Genomic DNA, 15,985 nt, shown 5'->3' on the forward strand with positions numbered 1-15,985 from the left:
AAGCAATTTGGTAGTGTGTTAAAGAATCCCTCTGATCTAACAGCCGCTTAATTTACACTGCCGCTCCTTGCCAACCATCGTGTTCCTGACAAAGGTATTAACTGTAAGGAATCTTTCCCATCATTTATCAATTTGTAAATTTCTAAATAACTTTCTCTCTCTAATGAAGATCTGTGGAACCAGCTGTAGTTTTTGGGATGAAGTATTAATGACAATTTAGGTTGGGAAATCTATGGCCCCTGGGGAGGATTACCTTTCTTTGCGGTTACTTTGTCTTTCGAAGGTTCCTAGGATCAAGAATGTACAACAACTGAACAAGAATGTAACAACTCTTGTATATATCTTAAAAAAAAAAAAAAAAAAATCAACGTCCCCAGGGGCCGGGGTCTCTGACTAAACCTCCTGCGGTAAGTGATCCAGTCAATCAGGCTGTTGGACGCGGCTGTGATTTGTACACATTATAAAAGCATAAATAAGCATCATTGAGTTTCATAACATTAATACTCCAACTTGTTTTTAAATTAGGCCAAAAAGTCGCAAGTAGCGAAATTACAAATTTGGGAGCGCGGGGCTCTCAAAAGTAGCCCAATTCGCTACTTGTAGCCCAATCTGGCAACCCTGTGGGGAGGGGGGGTGCAGAAAGGTAAACAGTGATCAGCTGACTCTGGCGGCAGGATGTTCTCAGCCAGACTATCGTTTAAGGCTCTGGAGGTGGGCTCGCGCAGGGTCTTGACGGCTCGTTATACCCAGTGTAGAGTAGTATTTATGCATATTTAACGTGCTTGGTGTCGTAACATCACATTTGAGATAGCTTCAACCTAACCTCATATTCCCTACCAACACCCAGTGCGCGGCCCTCACGTTGATAGTTAATTTTAATTAATTTTGTTGGGGAACGGGAATGCTGTGTATATGTATACTTTAGGCTTGTATCGCGTGCCTTTAAAGTTGAACTACTGACCCTCTCAGGATGCAACCCCACAACAGTTGCTTAACTCGTGCTCTGGTACCTATTTACTACAAGGTGAACAGAAGCATTAGGTGACAGGAAACGTGTCCAACCATTTCTATCCCACACATAGGAATTGAACCTCGGATTTCCTATTGTAAGTCGAGAACAAAGCCAACTGTACTACAGACCCTAATTTGCACTACGAGACCTGCCCATGTTGTTGGACTTCCTATCCTCAAATTCACTCATCACATTATTTATTTACTTTATTTACAAGAATATTAAGGTACAATGGATTGTTAAAGTACATACACTGGTGAATGTGACACATCCTTGCAAAGTCACTTATTAATTAATTTATTTATTTATTTATTTATTTAGACACAAGAAGGTACATTGAGTTGAGAATGTACCGTACATACATTTGGGTTTAAGTGTAACATTCTTACAAAGTCACTAACACACACACACAGTTTCGGGAACATTTTCTCTAATTTAAATCAATCTCGTGCCAAAGTAAATTTTGTAATAACCTTAAAGAGCCAACATGTCATAATGTAGTTAAGATCAATTAGTTAATACATGTAGGTCTATAGAGTCTGGGCAGTGAAAAAGGCCAGTTTAATACAGTATAATACTGATGAATGAAGCAGGATCCTAGGCAATGCCCAAAATAGGTGAAACCTGCCAAATTTTTACCCCCCTTTCACCGCCAACTAAATTGAGGCAAAATGTTATGACCCGAGACCTTTCTATACCACTGGCTGATTTACAAATTATGTACAAAGTTATAACAAGGTTTCAAGTTTATGGAAGCCAGTTATCAACTAGTTTGAATAACTTCACACATGTAACAATCTTTCACACATGACATGTTCAAGTCTGATTCCCAGCTGGTGGAATCAGACTTTGGGAGAGGTGCTGTGAGAATTTGAGTAGGATTCCAAAAGGGCCCAAAGAGCAGTCATTCTACTTTAGTTTTTTTTTTTTAGAATCCTATCTTAACCTTATGAAAATAAGATATATATTTTTTTATACAGTATACTTTGTACTCACCTAATTGAGCTTGTCAATTTTGAGGAGTGTGATGTAATCAAGTTGCCACTGGAGATATTTTTGGCTACTATGGGAATTCACTGACCCTACACTCAAGTTAATGACTGGCTCCCTTTCTTACAGCACCTCACATACTGGAACACTAGAGCTGACACAGTTATGACATTCTCACTATGAATTTATGACCAAACCACACATCAGATGGAGAAACGATGACATTTTCGTCCGTCCTGGACCATTATCAAGTCATACAACTTGATAATGGTCCAGGACGGCCCGAAATGTTGTCGTATCTCCATCTTCTGATGTGTGGTTTGATCATCATATCTTCAGCTATGTTATTGTGACTCATCAACTTCACACTATGAGTTGTATGTCCTACAAAACTAGGGTTTCCTATTCACCTCTGTTGCCCAACACAACACCAAGCCACTAAGTTGCAGCTGTCTACCCCAGCGGGCTAGGTAATGCATGAATATAATGCTGACTGATACATCAACTCTGTCATTAGCTCAGCCTGGGTCCATCTACTTGGACTGGTCAGTACAGTGGTGACATTCAATTCTTGTAGTCTTAAGTGGTTGACCACCATTCCATCACTCTGTACTTTTATCCCATTTATGTGCTATATACCATACTGGCTTCACGTGGAAGATACTGGAGGGGCCAAGTACCAAATCTACACAGTAAAATAACAACATACTGGAGTGAACAATATGGAAGTAAATGCAGAATAGAACCAGTGAAGAGCAGAGGTGCCATAGGAACAATCAGAGAACACTGTATAAACATCAGCGGTCCACAGTTGTTCAACATCCTCCCAGCGAGCATAAGAAATATTGCCGGAACAACCGTGGACATCTTCAAGAGAAAACTAGATCATTTTCTCCATTGAGTGCCGGACCAACCGGGCTGTGGTGGATATGTGGGCATGCGGGCCGCTCCAAGCAACAGCCTGGTGGACCAAACTCTCACAAGTCAAACTTGGCCTCAGGCCGGGCTTGGGGAGTAGAAGAACTCCCAGAACCCCATCAACCAGGTATCACACACAGTTCAAATAATTACTTCCTTTAGCTGACTCTGCCATTGTTCAGAGCAAAGCAAACATCGTTAACTGTTTTCATTCTGCTAGTTACCTACTGCTTAGGTCAATATAAACAAGTCATCTCAATACACTCGCCATAATATTATAATATACAGTACTGTACTGGCTTTTGCACTCGACATCTTTCCATCACATTTTAATTTCTTTACCTATCCTGTTACCACTGCAAATGCACCTCGGACTGGCCATTTCTACTGCAGTTACTCTTGATTTTTATATGCTTATACAAGACCAGCAACTCAAATCTATAGGCTATATAGTATAAGTGTAGGCCTAGGCACTTCCCTCGTGTATGGATGATAATGAAAATCACACCTCAAAATTAAATTCACTATCAAATAAATAATACAAAATGCCTTTTTGCAGCTAGGGAGGCCAAAGTGGAATTACAAATGGCTCTCACAAGTGTCTGCATCAACGTCTCGTCTTCAGGTTTTGGACAAAGGTGGAGTTCGTCACATTACATTAGCGGATCCCAAAACAAGGTGCAAATTATAATTAACCATTTTTTGTTAGTACCCATAGTAAACACTTTTTAATAGTAAAATCATATTTTACAGATTTTTCCGTAAAGTATAAAGGTTAACTTGTAAAACAAGACTTTGAGAGCTGTGAATATATTATGGGTGCATTACTGGTATACAATACCTGTACCAAGTACAGTAGAATGTTTACTGGGGGAAGAAGAAATTAGAAGCAGAGTGAGTGTACAGCAGAGTGTACTTTGAAAGTCAAACTGTTGTAAGTGATATATTGCCTAAGGTTTAATTAGTATTGCTGTATATTATACTTTAAGCTATAAAGTACTGCACATCTTTTACAGTTGAACCTTGGGTAACGAATGTCCCTCTTTAAAAATTTGTTGGGCTATGAGCTCAATTTCTTTGTAAAATTTGAATCGTTTACGAGCTTTGCCTCGCTTTGTGAGTTTGTTGATACACGAATGGGTCAACCAAGCACGTAGTTCCTGGTGGCATGGGCGACTGCACTTTAGTTTACCAATGCCTCTTGGGTAGTGATGATCACGCTTGAATTCTTTGTAAAGAATTTCATTGTTTTCAGCTTTTCTGTGGGGAGTCCCTATGGCTCCCTGGAGCTTATCGGGCTAATGTATGTTATATTAGACCGGGACATTCAGAGAGGTTTCAGGGAGCAATGGCCCTGGAAAACCCCCTTGTGGTTGGGGTTTTCCTTATCTACCACCGACCTGGGTTAGGCACCCAGAAAGGTAGGCATAACAAAACAAACCCTACATTGTAAAAAACTAAAACAAAAACTGAACAGAGAGGTAGAAACTCCCTACAATCCCAAGGAAACAAGCAAACATCACACTTTACTGGTGCACCGATCGTCCGTGCAGCCCTCCCCGCCCCAAGAGGTGGAGGGGGAACCCCGGACCTCACAGCGCCGGCTGCCGAGCATCAGTTCATAAGCTAATGTCAACCGGGATAGACACTTCTCTGGCCTCAATTTCCTAGGCGGTGTTTGCCTCGTGTGGCGTTCCCTGCCGTGTGTTATGTGGTGTGGTGGCCAGGTGTTCCTCATCAGTACCGGGGCTGCATGTGCTTAGGGGCTTCCTTCCCTAAGCGCCCTGTGAGTACTGCCCCTGTGTGACAGGATTATCTTCCCTGGGGCATTCAGGAACCATTCCCGTAGAGGTTCTTGCTGCTCGGCATTTGCCTCACCCTTGGGGCCAGCTGGGGCTTGAGGCCCTTGTTTGGCCCTGGGTAGGGACTGGTATTGTGCTGGTTAGGGCATCAAGGTGTTGCACGACCTACCACCTAAGCGGCAACCGGTATCTGTTGCCTCTGGAGACGGTGTACTTTTGCAGGGTTTTTCTTTTGTTTTTATTTTCATTTGCCTGATGGCGGTTTGCCTAGTGTGGCTATAGTTCCACTGGTAGTGTTTGGTGGCCATCTGCTAGGCCCCCGTGATTGTACATGTCGCAGGGGCTTTCAGTGTTGTCCTCTACCCCCCCCCCCTTGTTATTTTTGGGTTTTAATCGGTTAGCAACACCTTGCCCGAGCTTCCCGCAATTGTTACCCTACGGGCCCTGGAAACCCCTGTCGGGACTCGGTGGACCAGTGATGTGTCTTCCAGGTTCCAACCCATCTTGTACGGGATTGTTGGTTGCTGTGCCCTTGTCTCCAGGTGACAGTCGCCACTTTTACCTCTGTCATGTTGCCTGTTGGGTCACTGACACCTTGACCCGGAGTCTTGCGTGAGATATTTTCTGCTTGTTCTCCAGTACTCTCCTGATGTTATTACTGTTCAGAGTACAGGCGGCATCCGTGTTCCAAGCTAGGTTTGGTTGCTGCAACACACTAGGTTGGTTTCCCACTCAGATGCCCCGGGGCCGCCCCATTTTGGTTAGGTGCTGTTCGCCCCTTAACCTCCCTGTTCCCGGCTCCGTATTGTTTGCGGGTTTCGGGGTCGGGTCGGGGTTTAGTTGGGGCCGAGACTCGGGTGGTTTTGGGGGCTGCCCCATTCGGGTTGGGGACGGAGGTTTTCGAGCCTGTTCCTCCTGCCAAGGCTTCTGGGTCACCTACCAGCGGCCCTTTCTTGCTGCCTTTCCCCTGGACTCTTCCTTTCTTTAAGGGCAGAGGACTTGGATGATGGTTGTGCCCTGGGGCCTCTGTTGCGGGTTCCTGGGGCTGTGGGGGATGCCTGCTAGCAGTTCTGGGGCTGTTTGCCCCTGCCTGCTTCTGGGCGGAGTTTTTCGCCCATCCAGTCTGCTTGCATCCCACTTTTGCTGGTGTGTTTTCGTATCTTTTGCGTCGGTCACAGCCCTCTTTTCTGGTGGCCATTTTCTTCTGCTGGTTTCCCGGCGTGGCCACCAGGGCTGCGTTGCGGTTAGTTTATATGTGCCTAGGTGTGCGAGTGAGCGTCTTGGGTGAGTTTTTTCACTTTTTTTAGGGGTTTTATTCTCCTGTTGTCGTTTCTTTGCTTTTCTGGTGTTTTCTGCTCGTCTTCTGTTCCTCTGGGAACGTTTGAGTGTTGATTTTACACCGGGTTTTCCGTTTTGTCTGTTTTGGGTCTGGACCCTAGGGTTTGGGCTCAGTGTCCCTGTCTGTTTATGCTTTCTCCTGCACCTTGTCCCTCGGTTTTCGATCTGTTTTGACCGTTTCCCTGGGGTTTCTGTCTGGGGGCTGTGCTTTGCCTTTCTGTGGTGTATCTCCGGCGGCAAATGTGGTGGTTTGGGCTCCCTCTGGTTCGATTCCGGGTTCCTTTGGGTTCTTTGGTTTCGTTCCGGAGGTTTCTTCCTCTTGGGCCCCCTTTGTGGGTTCAAAGGGCTTTGTTTCCTTATGTGAGACCCAGGTGTGCCTTCTGGGGTTCCGGGGTCTTCCTGGCTTGCAGACTGATCTTTTTGGGTCTTGGCACGTGTTGGGGTGGTGCTGAGACTTTGGATTTTGTTGTCGAGGTGGGCCTTTTGATGTAGTTTTGTGCCTCCTTCGCCTGGCCGGCGTGGTGCTCTCTGCCCACTGGTCGGCGGCTTGTAATTTTCTTTTCATGTGTATGTGTACACATGTACATGTGTACACTGTGTGTGTGCACATGTGTATGTGCATATGCACGTGTGTGTAATACACCTTGTAATTACCTAAGTGTAGTTACAGGATGAGAGCTACGCTCGTGGTGTCCTGTCTTCCCAGCACTCTTTGTCATATAACGCTTTGAAACTACTGTACTGACGGTCTTGGCCTCCTCTTTTTCTTCTGTCTTCTAGTTTTGGCATATTTAATGCTTCTAACCTCTCCTCGTAGCTCTTGCCCTTCAGTTCTGGGAGCCACTTAGTAGCATGTCTTTGCACCTTTTCCAGTTTGTTGATGTGCTTCTTAAGATATGGGCACCACACAACAGCTGCATATTCTAGCTTTGGCCTAACAAAAGTCATGAACAATTTCTTTAGTATATCGCCATCCATGTATTTAAAAGCAATTCTGAAGTTAGAAAGCATAGCATAGGCTCCTTGCACAATATTCTTTATGTGGTCCTCAGGTGATAGTTTTCTATCTAGAACCACCCCTAGATCTCTTTCTTTATCAGAATTCTTTAAAGATTTCTCACATAATATATAGGTTGTGTGGGGTCTATGTTCTCCTATTCCACATTCCATAACATGGCATTTATTAACATTAAATTCCATTTGCCAAGTGGTGCTCCATATACTTATTTTGTCCAGGTCTTCTTGAAGGGCATGACAATCATCTAAATTTCTTATCCTTCCTATTATCTTAGCATCATCAGCAAACATGTTCATATAATTCTGTATACCAACTGGTAGATCATTTATGTAGACAATAAACATCACTGGTGCAAGAACTGAACCTTGTGGTACTCCACTTTTGACATTTCTCCATTCCGATACATTGCCTCTGATTACTGCCCTCATTTTTCTATCAGTCAGAAAATTTTTCATCCATGTTAGAAGCTTACCTGTCACCCCTCCAATATTTTCCAGTTTCCAGAACAACCTCTTATGTGGAACTCTGTCGAAAGCCTTTTTTAGGTCCAGATAGATGCAGTCAACCCAACCATCTCTTTCCTGTAATATCTTTGTGGCTCGATCATAGAAACTGAGTAAATTCGATATACAGGATCTTCCAGATCGAAAACCATACTGTCTGTCTGATATTATATCATTTCTCTCCAGGTGTTCTACCCATTTAGTTTTGATTAGTTTTTCCAATACTTTCACTATTACACTTGTCAATGATACAGGTCTATAATTGAGGGGGTCTTCCCTGCTGCCACTTTTGTAGATTGGAACTATGTTAGCCTGTTTCCACACGTCTGCTACGATTCCTGTACACAGGGATGCCTGAAAGATCAGGTGAAATGGAAAGCTGAGCTCAGATGCACATTCTCTCAGAACCCATGGTGAAACGCCATCTGGGCCAGCTGCTTTGTTCTTACTGAGCTCCTTTAGCATATTTTCCACTTCATCTCTAGACACCTCTATCCGCTTTATGTTGTTCTCTGGAATTCTTATTGTGTCTGGTTCTCTGAAGATTTCATTTTGTACAAACACACTTTGGAACTTTTCATTTAATGTTTCACACATTTCCTTTTCATTTTCCGTGAATCTGTTTCCCATTTTCAACCTCTGGATATTATCCTTTACCTGCAATTTGTTGTTTATGAATTTGTAGAATAGGCCCGGTTCTGTTTTACATTTGTCTGCAATCCCTTTTTCAAAATTTCTTTCTGCCTCTCTCCTTACTGCCGTATAGTTGTTTCTCGCATCTTTGTATCGCTGGTATGTTTGGGGGTTCGGCCTCTTCCTGTATTGATTCCATTTTTGTTTCTTTTGGTCTCTTGCCCTCTCACAATTTCTGTCGAACCAATCCTGTTTCCTAGTTCTGCATCTCTGTTTTGGTATAAATTTTTTTGTGCCTTTATCATGTATTTCACAAAACTTGACATACATCTCATTCACTTCCTTGCCTAGCATCAAGTCTGTCCAATTGAATGTTTGTGTGCCTTCCTCGTATATTTTTAAAAATTTGGCATACCAATTCTATATACCTATCTACATGTTTTATTTACCAGAACTATGCAAGTAGGCCGGTATTATGTCCAAACAGTACAGTGGCCACCATACACTGCATGAAAAATCACACAGCACACGACGCTACGATTACGTCACCTCCCTCACCAAAATAGCTCCTCTCAACATTCTCCTGTTGCTGTTCTTACACTATATATACCCATGTAAATATGTGTTGCCCATAGCAAACCACTAAGCTAGTATGGTGAGCAAAACAAGAGTGGCAGCCACACACACAATGAGGCTACCTCAATTCTCGCCCTCCCTCCCTCATCAAAATTCCTCCTTCCACAATACTACGCACAACGCTAATTATAACCACATTCCTGCTATTATCACAATCCTGGTCACTAATTCCTGTAAATGAATAATTGACCACACGTTTATTTTGAAAAGGAACCTAAGAAATCATTTGAAGATTCCTAGATGAACGAAATAATGCTGTGGTGCTGTGGCTAGCGCTGTGAACATCGTGAACAGCATTGAGTCACTGATATTTGAACATTGTACCCAGTCATTATCACACTCAGGCTTTAATATAACACTATCATAGCTAAATAATACAAGTTATATATACATTTTGACATTATTAGGCGATGCTGTGGTCACATGCTGAACAGCAGTGCTGTGCGCTCATGCTGCGAGCGCCAGCCTTGGTTGCTCACACACTACTGAGGCTCCCACACCCGGGAATGTGGACCACGATTTTTTTTAAAGATGGCGTCTGTTTACAAGAGCCCTGAGGAAGCTGATGTGAACCCCATGTAGCCGCGGGAGTTTTGAATGGAACGTGAAAAATACAAATACCCGGAGGCGTGTTGCGCAAACCAGACGTGAGCCTGCAGGCGCATTACGCAGTTTAAGGGTTAATCCAATCCGTACCCCGTTGCTTTGGGGATGTTCTGGGATGCCGCTGTGGGGAAGTCACGAGGTTTTCCCTGCGTTTTAGGGTGGGGAGCCTCCTTCACCGCTCCTCTCCACTCCAGCATGGACACCCTGGCTGCCTCCAGCGGCTACGGACTTGAAAGCTTGCATCATAGCCCTTCAGCGCCTATGTTCTGCAGGTGAGTTGGTGCGGTTTGGCGTCTCCTTCGTCCTGACGCTGTTTTTGTTTTTGGAAGTAGAAATGGGTGTACATACGTACTTGAGAACGTGGACTGTATCACCCGAGGTGACTGCAGGGCTATTAGCCCATACTGGGCAGCTCTTGTTCTCTCCACCTGCTTCCTTCCTCGGTTCACGGGTGTCTGCGGGTGGCCTCTTGGCCCTTCCGAGGCGGCTCCTGCCTGTACTTCTGCCCCTCTCCTATGCTTGTCTAACTTTGCTTGAGTTCGGGGCCCCGCCTCCACCTTGTTCCGCAGTGCAATGGTGGGGGTGCCTGTTCGGTGGTACGTTTTCCTGTGTCGAGGGTGTTTTGTGCTCGCCTCCTTGTGCTTGCAGGATTGGGTTCTGGCTCTTTGGTTCCGCCTCTTCCCTGTCGTTTGCCTGTCGAGTGGATTCTGTGCTTCATGGGCGCTCTCATCTCTGCTTTGGGGCTGTGTATGGGGTCAGCCCAGGTTGGGCTGCCTAATGTGTTCCTTCGATTGCCTGTTACACTGCACACGTTTCTTCTACCGTCCCTGTGGCTCAGTTGGGTGCTCGGTTTCCGCCTGTGTCCCCTTGTGTGCCTTGTGTACGATTTATCTATATTCTCTGTCGCTTCCTCGGGGAGTGTGGTGACGTTTTGCTGTGGTTTTGGTACTGCAGCTGCGTGTCGGGGTTGGTTGTGGCATTAGGTTCAGCTCGCCGTGCTCCCTCTGGGGCCCTCCTTCCTTGCCGGTCTTGCTGTGCCGGGCCTGGTTTTTCCATGTTTCTTGGATTCTCTGTCTTGTCCTCGCCTCGTTGTGCTGGCTGGGGATGAGCTTGGGGTCTTCATCTCGCCCCTTGCCTATCCTCCAGTTTCGGTTCAAGTTCCAGAGCCTAGTGGGCTCCCTTCCTTAGTGTTTTTCACGGCTGCCCCGGGGTTTTTCTTGATGCTGGGGCTTTGAGGGGACAGCTCGGCCCTGGGGCCTGCAGGGTGGGTTCCCGGGGCTGGGGTGGGGCTAACGTGAGGGGCCTCAGGCCTCGTTTGTCCCCACCGGGGTATTTCTACCCCTCTGGGTGGGGCTTGCGGTTTTGTGGTGTGGGGTTTTTCCGTTCCCCCCTCTCCGCACATGCTTTGTGGGCGTCGGCCCCTCCCTGGGCTCGGTTTCCTTGTCTACTGTACCCGTTGTTTCCGTCCTGCCGGTGGGTGCCTTTCTATGGTCTTCGCTCCTTTTTTCCGGGACGGGCCTTCTCCGTCATAGTCCCCCTCTTCTTGGGGTTTCTGCATGACTTTTGGTCTCGGGTGCGACATGGTTTTTGTGCCTTCGTCCTTTGTGTTTGCTTCTTTTTGTTCTCGAAGGTTCGTGACGGTTTTGCTCCTTCCCGTTTTCCTGGTACATCTGTCGTCATTCGGTTGAGCTTCCCTCCGGTCCTTTCTAGGACTTGTGGGTCCTCTTCCCGGCAGCTTCTGGGTGTTTGGCCTTCTTGTTCTTTTGTGCATATCTCTTCTCTTCGTGCTGTCTCGGCGCTACTCGTTTTCCTGGGGGCAATTTTGCTCCTCTTAATGAGTCTTTTCGTTCCTGCCCTTCTGCGGGATGTTGGTGCGGGGCGGCTCCTTATGGGGGTTCCTTCCCTGTTGGCTGCATTTGTGGCGGTGGACTTGCACGCTTGTGGCATTTTGGTTTTAGTCCTGCGTTTTCTTTTCCCTCCTGGGGCTGTCATAAGATTGGCTTGCGGAGGATGTAGAGGCGCTTGGGGGCCGTTCCTGGGTCTGGCACCTTGGTTTCTGCTGCTAGCTTTCAGTATCGCTGTTCCTTCTGCGCCGTTTCGCAGGCTGTCTCGTGCGTTGTTTCACCTCCGGCCTGCTTATGCACTGCCTGTGCTGTCCTGGTCTTTGGACAGGGTGCTCTCCTGTTTTTCTTCTCCTTGGTGGTTGTGGCTCCTTGGGGTCAGGCTTGCTTTGCCTCGGTTCTCTTTTTATGTTGGCATTGGCCTCTGGGAGTCGTGTGGCAGAGCTTCATACTCTTCTCAGGCGCAGTGGTTTTTGGCTCCTATGGTCGTGGTCATAGGTTTCTTCGTCTGTGGCCGTTCTCCCTTTTTCTGGTGAATGATGTGCCTGCTACTTTCCGGAGGGGTCCTTGGGTGGTTGTATCGACTTTGTGTTGAGGAGTGATTCACCGACCGCCTCCCGGGTATGTCCCCCTGTTTTCTTAGGTAGTCTTTGGTGAAGTAGCTCCGGGGAGCCGTAGGGGCTCCCCCCAGAAAACCAGTGTTGAATGTAATGAAACGCCATTTTCTGGGTGAGTCCTGGAGGCTCCCCGGCACCCTCCCGCCCTCCAGTCGGTGTTTTTTTCGCGGTTTTGATATCCAGCCTCAGAACTGGGGCGGGGATCGCCGGTGCGGGAGTCTGGGGCTCCCCCTTCCCCCTCCCGGGGAGGGGGAAGCTGCGCAGACATGCGGCGCGGCTCGTGTGACGTCATGCTTGTTAGTTCGTTTTCCTGGGGGAGTTCTGTCCACTCGTTTGTCGATTTTTGTTGTTAACCAGAATAGGGGTTTGTTTTGTGGCGCTTACCTTTCTTGGTGCCTGTCCTGGTCGATGGCAGATATAGAATGCTCCAAATCACATGTGCATTTCTATGGGCCATTGCTCCCCATGCCTCTCTGAGGGGGCCAGGTTCTGGCTCGTGGTCCCCGATAGGCCTAGAACTCCACCCACATCGACTGATGCAAAATAGTAAGGGTATCCATATCAGCCATGGATAGCTCCGGGGAGCCTCCGGGACTCACCCAGAAAATGGCGTTTCATTACATTCAACGCTGGTTTTTTATCATATATGATGCATATTTGTGTTTTTTACAATATGTATACAGTAGAATGTTCATAATGTTCCATGAAACTGTGATACTTGTGTCAGTAATGTGTCCACAATAAATGTTTATTGTCGCAATATTACCTGTTAAAAATTCACTAAAATTACAATATGTACAGTTTCACACACAATTTGCACAGTAACACACTGTATTACACACTCAGTACTTCGGAAATGAGTAATAATCAACGAAGTAGTCCATGGTACACAGCGCGACTTCGCTCTCAGTGCACCAGGTACAGATAAATTTTCGCTTCCTGTTTCTTCATTCTGTGTGCTTGCAAATAACGCACTCACATACACCCTTGGCTTTAGTACTTGTAGGTTGTATGTAGCCAAGCTTGTAAAGCATAAAGTAGTATTGAAAAGATTATAGGAAAAGATCAATTTGTAAGGTAGTCTTGAAAAGATTATAGGAAAAGATCAATTTGTAAGGTAGTCTTGAAAAGATCGCCTTGTATGGTCCCCACACAGGAAAAGATTCAGCTTGCCTCACAGAGTATCTGTCAGTCAAAAAGAGATTCAGCCAGCCTCAAAGAGTGTCCGTCACTCAAGAAGAGATTCAGGTATTCTTGAAAATATCTATGGAAAACACCACCATGGAAGCCGCTAACACTGTTCATTTATTCTACTTGTATCAGATGCATCATCACTGAACGCAGAAAACGATTCATCTATGTATCATCTAAATAAATTGGAGATAGCATAGGTGGGCAAGGGTGGCGCTCAGAGCTACAACTGGATATGCTCGCTGTATCGCCCTCATAGGTGCTGTATCACTTTCATTCGACCTTTGTGTTAGGTCCTTATTGCGCCTAGCTTCACCAATATTATGACCCTTATGTTCTTCAAACAATAAGGTTTGAATTTCACAGACAGAGCTTTATCTTTCAACACTGCATCAGACAGGTGTTTGGGAGCCAGAGGTGCGTGCGCCACCCATGGTTGCTCATTCAGTACTAACCCAGCCAGCAGCCCTAAAGCATTCTGGAAATTTTTTCCAAGATGGCTGCCTCTCACTAGAGGTCCTAAGAGTCCATTTCGTACACAACCAACCTTGTACACATTTAAAATTGGTACTGAAAAATCAAAAAGAGTTTACTCGGTTGGCGCAGTTTCCCGCTGACCGAGAATACTCGGTTGGCACAGTTAAGTGGTTAATAGAAACATTGGGATAAATTAAGGTTATTCTTCTGTGTTGAAATATGAAGATACTATATGGGAAACAAAATCAGGCTGAGGGTTTAAGTATTGTACTGTACTCTATTGCATAATACAGTACAGTACTTATATAAGGATTTGTTATCCTAATTTGTTTGTCAAGAAAGTAAAAAGTTTCTAATCAGTAATTTTTTTATGCAGAAATTCACTGTCTCTGAAAATGGTGCAGGAGTTGCATGCTGCTGTGACTCGAGAAGATCCCGCTCTGCGATGTATCATACTGGGAGCGCAAGGCAAAGTCTTTTCAGCTGGCCATAATCTAAAGGAGCTGGTTAGTGTTTTTCCATTATCTCGGAGAATTGGTTTACAGCATAACTGCACAATTTCATCATATTAATTAGATATTCTGTAATTTTAAATTCCATTCCTGGTACACTAGTGGATAGCCCTATCCAGTACTTACCTAGTTATATTTACAAAGCATAAGTAACAGCTCTTTGCCTAGTCCCCACCTCTCAACACTCATTCAGCTGATGTACTAGGTTTCCATGCCTGTTGGGCTCTTGTCATATTTGATACACCCTAGTAAACATGGAAACTTTTGAATCTGTGTATGCAATCTGTCACCAATACTTCTTTACATTTTACATTTAACTATTCTTTGACAATGATCTTTCTAATATCTCTGTGGCTCCTTAACTTCCCATCTAGTATTTCTTTGTTTATATACCACCTAGTCTGCCCTGTATATTCCTCGTGAGAATTTTCCATGTGGTAATCATGTTTTATGTTTTTCTATTCCAGTGAGCTCTGAGACAATTCCTTGCTTCTGAGCTCTGAGACTAGTCCTCGCTTCTGATCTCTGAAACTAGTCCTCACTTCTGAGCTCTGAGACTAGTCTCAGAGCTCAGTCTCATCTAACTTGTACTTAGAGGGGGGAAAAGAACCCAACTCCTTGTAACAATAAGCCCTGCTCAGAGGGCAGAAAAACCCAGGTGGGGTCCAGCGGGGCCCCTCCCCAGCTACAGGATCCTCCTCCGCAGGTCCTGGGGCCAAGTCATCCCCCAGAGCACTGGCCTCTAAAGAAAAGGTCGGCACAGCCGAGTAAGCCGCACGGAAGGAGGCCCACTGGTCTGACCTGGAGGCTTTGGCAGAGAGATCGGACTCGAATGCCTCTGTCGCCACACTGGAAGGTGCATCCCCCGAGACTGCCCGAGTCTCAAGACCATCTAAACCCTGCCTCAACTCTGAAATTCTCAGACGTTTTGGGGCTGGAAGCAGGGGGGGGGGGACCACCAGAACGAACCACGACAGGGGAAGGACGAGGGGGGGGGGTGCGGACTGAACCAAGGTCGAAGCGACCCCCCACCCCCAAGTCCGGGTCTGTATAAGCAAAACGGGGCAGCCTCGGGACATCCAGGTGAGCAACCAACCGAGCACGTTGCAACAACCTAAAGCGCACATGCAACGCCTACGCCGCCTGTACCTGTAGAAGATCATCATTAGACTGGGTAAACTGAGTCACCAGCAAGCAACAGAACTCGCAGGATTCTGGGTCGAAAGTGTCACCGACCCAATAGGCAGCGTGACGAAGGCAAAAACAGTGAGAGTCACCCTGAGACAAGGGGGTCGAGCAACCCTCGAACTCACACAAAGCGAGGGGGGGAACTCCGGGGTTACATCCATCGGACCCACGCACCCCCCGTGGGGTTTGCCATGGTCCTGAGACGGAACTCACGCTCAGGGAATCCCAGGCAGGGTACTGCTAACCGGCACCCAAAACTACCAAGCAACTTTCTAAAGCTAAACCTCAGGGACGTGTACACTCACGGGGACCTAGCAGGGGGCACCACCAGAAAAAAAATGTATTAGGTCAGTCACCAAGGGGCAAGCAAGGCAGACTTCCCCCCAAGGTAAAAACAAAATAAAAATAAAACCCCGCAAGGGGATAATGTACCCAAAGGAACAGAGGCGGCCCAAAATAAAAATAAAACCCCGCAAGGGGATAATGTACCCAAAGGAACAGAGGCGGCCGCTGTGAATGGTGAAAACAAGCTGCACAGCACCCTGTGCCCCGTACCAGTGCAAACTGTCTTTTTACCCTAAGGTAAACAAGGGAGACAAAACACCCAAAGGGCGGGCAAAAATCAAGCAGTTAAACAGCCCAGTAGAGACAGGACCTAAGGAACTTGTGGAAGGTAGCCCCAAGCCCCAAGGGCAGTACTTAC

The 15,985-nt window shown here is 46.2% G+C and overlaps 1 protein-coding gene across 2 annotated transcripts in view; it reads left to right on the forward strand.

Moving 5' to 3' along the window:
• Window positions 1–627: 627 nt before the first annotated feature.
• The window catches only part of LOC123745426 (enoyl-CoA hydratase domain-containing protein 3, mitochondrial), a 40,550-nt gene continuing 25,192 nt past the window's right edge, over window positions 628–15,985 (forward strand). For both annotated transcript variants that reach the window (XR_011222047.1, XM_045725981.2), the window contains exons 1-3: window positions 628–711; window positions 3,480–3,598; window positions 13,959–14,088. Coding sequence is in view for 1 of the 2 variants with exons in the window: in XM_045725981.2 (XP_045581937.1) it covers window positions 676–711; window positions 3,480–3,598; window positions 13,959–14,088 (285 nt within the window). In the remaining variant the exon portion in view is untranslated. The remainder of the gene's footprint in view (window positions 712–3,479; window positions 3,599–13,958; window positions 14,089–15,985) is intronic.

The sequence above is a fragment of the Procambarus clarkii genome, chromosome 44 (assembly GCF_040958095.1).
Source record: "Procambarus clarkii isolate CNS0578487 chromosome 44, FALCON_Pclarkii_2.0, whole genome shotgun sequence".
Classification (NCBI taxonomy): Eukaryota; Metazoa; Arthropoda; class Malacostraca; order Decapoda; family Cambaridae; genus Procambarus; species Procambarus clarkii.